General features: G+C 57.7%; 2 protein-coding genes across 2 annotated transcripts; one reads left to right on the forward strand and one right to left on the reverse strand.

Annotated features, from left to right (window-relative positions):
- The first annotated feature begins 1,652 nt into the window (after positions 1-1,652).
- LOC144166499 (histone H3-like) lies at positions 1,653-2,234 on the forward strand. Its single transcript, XM_077696010.1, has one exon. The coding sequence runs from the start codon at positions 1,758-1,760 to the stop codon at positions 2,166-2,168; it is 411 nt and encodes a 136-aa protein (XP_077552136.1). The 5' UTR covers positions 1,653-1,757; the 3' UTR covers positions 2,169-2,234.
- An 824-nt stretch (positions 2,235-3,058) lies between these two features.
- On the reverse strand, positions 3,059-3,580 carry LOC144166498 (histone H2A-like). The gene has a single exon (XM_077696009.1). The coding sequence runs from the start codon at positions 3,493-3,495 to the stop codon at positions 3,121-3,123; it is 375 nt and encodes a 124-aa protein (XP_077552135.1). The 5' UTR covers positions 3,496-3,580; the 3' UTR covers positions 3,059-3,120.

The following is a 3,580-nucleotide window of genomic DNA, read 5'->3' on the forward strand; positions in this document are numbered from 1 at the left end:
CGCTCGTGCAGCAGACACGCGACCTCCTGTTGTAAAGCGCAGGTGGGGGTGGCGCGCTTGCTTCTGACGCCGGGGATCGTGGTGTCGATGTGCACACTCGCGTCGCGCTGCGGTGGGGGGGGGGCGGGTCTGTGGGTGGCGGGTCTGGACCCACGAGCTGTTCATAGTTGGTTAGAAGCTGGTAGGCTTGCGAGTGAGATCGCTGGCGAAACCGCTCGAGGAGGGTGTGGCCGTCTGGGGCAAGCTTCAAGCGCGCTATAAAGTTGAGCCCGTAGCGCGTTGCGATGGACTGCAGGGGCCACGATCCGGCCTCGGAGAGGGTTTCGATGATGCGTGAGTGGTTGGGGAGGCCGAGGCAGAGGCGCAGGGCGGCGCGGTGTTGAAGCTCGAGCTGTTGAAGCTCGAGGTCGCAGGGGTCGCAGGGGTTCCGGTGTTCGGCGAAGCCTGTGTCGTAGAATAAACGTCATACTTCGCCAAGTGCCCATTTTTCAGCATCCTAGCGACCGCGGAGGGTGGGAAGAGCTTCGCCGCGGCGGCGGCCGCCGGCACTCTCGTTTACGGCACTCTCGACAGCACTCTCGTCCCTGTCGCACGCTTTTTCGCAGGCGAGAGAGCGGGGGGGTGGGGGCGCTTCTTGCGTCGCAGCGGGCCGCTTTGGGAGCGTACATGTCGCTGATGCGCGATGTTTGAGCCAGGCGCTTCGGCAGAATGCGATACGCTGCAGGGGGCTATCAGCGCTGTGCCCTCGGGTTCGGATGCGTTCTCGGTCTAGGGTCGATCGCGAGGGGCGCTGTGGGGGGGAAACGGGGGGCGAACACTCACCAGAGCTGCTGTTGGTATCACTGCTGCTGCTAGTAGTGGCAGACGACAAGGAAGACGGCGAGACGGAATGCTGGGTCGTCTCGCCACCACCATCGCTAGCCTGCGCCGCTGCCCTTTTCATGGAGCTGAGAGCTCTCATACCGAACTCGATAGCTAACAAGTAGCAAGGTGAGATAGTGCGGATGGGGGTGCGGACAGGCTGGGAACGGGGAGTTGGTGGGGGGATAGAGGTTGCCATGGGGCGTCAGAAGGTGGGGGGGGGGCATGATGAGTGCAAATGAAATGAGGGGCTATTAACGAGGTATGGGGAAGAAAGGGCCCTCCCTAATGAGCCCTGAGAAGGGCTTGCCACGGGGCGCGGCCTGATCTAAAATAAACTGAGGGGGAGAGAGATATTACATTATTAGATAGTGGAACAAAATAGGAGAGCGGTGAAAAACACGACTGCTCGCTTCGGTGGCTCCGAAGCGACCGACCAAAATTGTCCATTTTCAGCATCCTAGCGACCGCGGAGGGTGGGAAGAGCTTCGCCGCGGCGGCTGCCGCCGGCACTCTCGTTTATGGTCAGTCGGACATTTCGCGTCATAGCCGGACGGCAGTTTGGGCCAGGTTTACCATTTTTGGACAGATAAGAGAAAACGTTGCGCGCAACAACACAGCGTTTGAATGAAATCGATAGCTCTTTTCGTTCGGTAACCGCAGGGGCGCAAATTTGGGGCACGGAAAAAAAGTGCACTTTCCAGCATTCAAGCATCGAAGAGAGGGGAAGAGGGGCTCGCGGCGCAACCAATCAGAGGCGCGCTCAGTGGGGAAGGCGACTCGCCGAGCGTAGGGCGAGCAGTCTCGCTCCTGACGCCGAAGCGTGTACACGTGATTCCTTTCACCTCCGAGTTGTTGTATCTTGCCTCGCAGCTTTTGCAGCACCTGTAGCCGCAATGGCGCGTACCAAGCAGACGGCCCGCAAGAGTACCGGCGGCAAGGCGCCGCGCAAGCAGCTGGCTACCAAGGCAGCCCGCAACAGCGCCCCGGCCACGGGCGGCGTCAAGAAGCCCCACCGCTACAGGCCCGGGACCGTGGCCCTGCGTGAGATCCGCCGCTACCAGAAGTCCACCGAGCCGCTGATCCGCAAGCTGCCCTTCCAGCGGCTCGTGCGTGAGATCGCTCAGGACTTCAAAACCGACCTGCGCTTCCAGAGCTCGGCCGTCATGGCGCTCCAAGAGGCCAGTGAGGCATACCTGGTGGGTCTCTTCGAGGACACAAACCTGTGTGCCATCCACGCCAAGCGTGTCACCATCATGCCCAAGGACATCCAGCTTGCCAGGCGCATCCGCGGCGAGCGCGCCTAAGACCTTGCCTCCTTCTTACCGCCGCCAGGAAAAGAAGCCCACAAACGGTTCTTTTAAGAACCAAATCCACCTTGTTTCGTGGCGAGCGTTTGCGGGAAGCACGCCAAGCTCGTCAACCCCATTTCTGCCTCTCTCTGCTGCTGTATTTTGCACTGCGTGTTCGCACAACGAAAAAAGGTGAGTGTTGTGGGGTTTTTTAGTTTGCGTGTGTGCAACAAGTATGGTTATGCTTTATTTGCCACTCTTATCGTGCGTGAAAATGAATAAACCAAATTGCTGCTTCTGTTTGTGTTCTCACTTTCTCCTCGTGGGTTTGTTGTTTTCTTTAACTAGCACAGCAGTGATGGGGGGGGGGTTCTGTAGGCTAGTTTTGATTTAAAAAACAGCTCAAGTAACACGGTTGGAATCAGCCAAATCAGAACGGAATGATACGTGAGCAAACGATTCCAGAAGCTTAGCTAAATGACGTGTTTGCAGTGATTGGTATAGAATACGCAAATGCATGCTACGAAGAAAAAAAAACCAGGAGCTGCACGCTAGGAACTTCCTTGGGAACAACTCTTGCTGGCAAGATGTTCTTCTACACTGGGGGTCTCTAAGAAAAAAAAAAGCTGCCTAACTGCAAAAACACACTGACTGCACAGCGCAAGCTTTTATTCAGTTGCAGCAGTGCCTGGCGCTTTGCAGAAAAATTCCCATTCACGTTACGAAATGCTGTGCAAGTTTTGCAGCATAGAAAGTCAATAAGGGGTCGATCGTGTGCCTAAATAACGCGCTAGAAAACGCTCAAGTTAGGCGTGCATGGACAAGGAATAACGAGCGAAAAGTACTACGAGGTAAGGAGGAGGCAGCAGCAGCAAAGGCAGCATCGTTTCTGCTGTGACACGCACTTAGGTTGGCTCTTACAAGAGCCGTTTTGTAGGTGCTCGTGGCGCTGGGAAACAGGGGCAGCTCAGGCCTTCTTCTCGGTCTTCTTGGGCAACAGGACGGCCTGGATGTTGGGCAGGACGCCTCCCTGGGCGATGGTGACGCCCGAGAGCAGCTTGTTCAACTCCTCGTCGTTGCGGATGGCCAGCTGGAGGTGGCGGGGAATGATCCTGGTCTTCTTGTTGTCGCGAGCGGCGTTGCCGGCCAACTCGAGAACTTCGGCGGCCAGGTACTCGAGCACTGCAGCCAGGTAGACTGGGGCACCAGCGCCCACGCGCTCGGCGTAGTTACCCTTGCGCAACAGACGGTGGATTCGGCCCACGGGGAACTGGAGCCCAGCACGGCTGGAGCGGGTCTTGCTCTTGCCCTTCGCCTTTCCACACTTGCCACGTCCGGACATGATGATGCTGCTACTGCTGCTACTGCACGAAGAGAAACAAGGCGACTGCGCGGTACGAGATGTGCACGCGCGAGCGAACGTTCGG

This window comes from Haemaphysalis longicornis, unplaced genomic scaffold, assembly GCF_048455015.1.
Source record: "Haemaphysalis longicornis isolate Haplotype H1 unplaced genomic scaffold, Haemaphysalis longicornis Haplotype H1 scaffold_173, whole genome shotgun sequence".
NCBI classification, from domain to species: Eukaryota; Metazoa; Arthropoda; class Arachnida; order Ixodida; family Ixodidae; genus Haemaphysalis; species Haemaphysalis longicornis.

Bases quoted from the DNA above. Each gene is read 5' to 3' on its own strand.
- LOC144166499 (XM_077696010.1), top strand. From the start codon at position 1,758: ATGGCGCGTACCAAGCAGACGGCCCGCAAGAGTACCGGCGGCAAGGCG.
- LOC144166498 (XM_077696009.1), bottom strand. From the start codon at position 3,495: ATGTCCGGACGTGGCAAGTGTGGAAAGGCGAAGGGCAAGAGCAAGACC.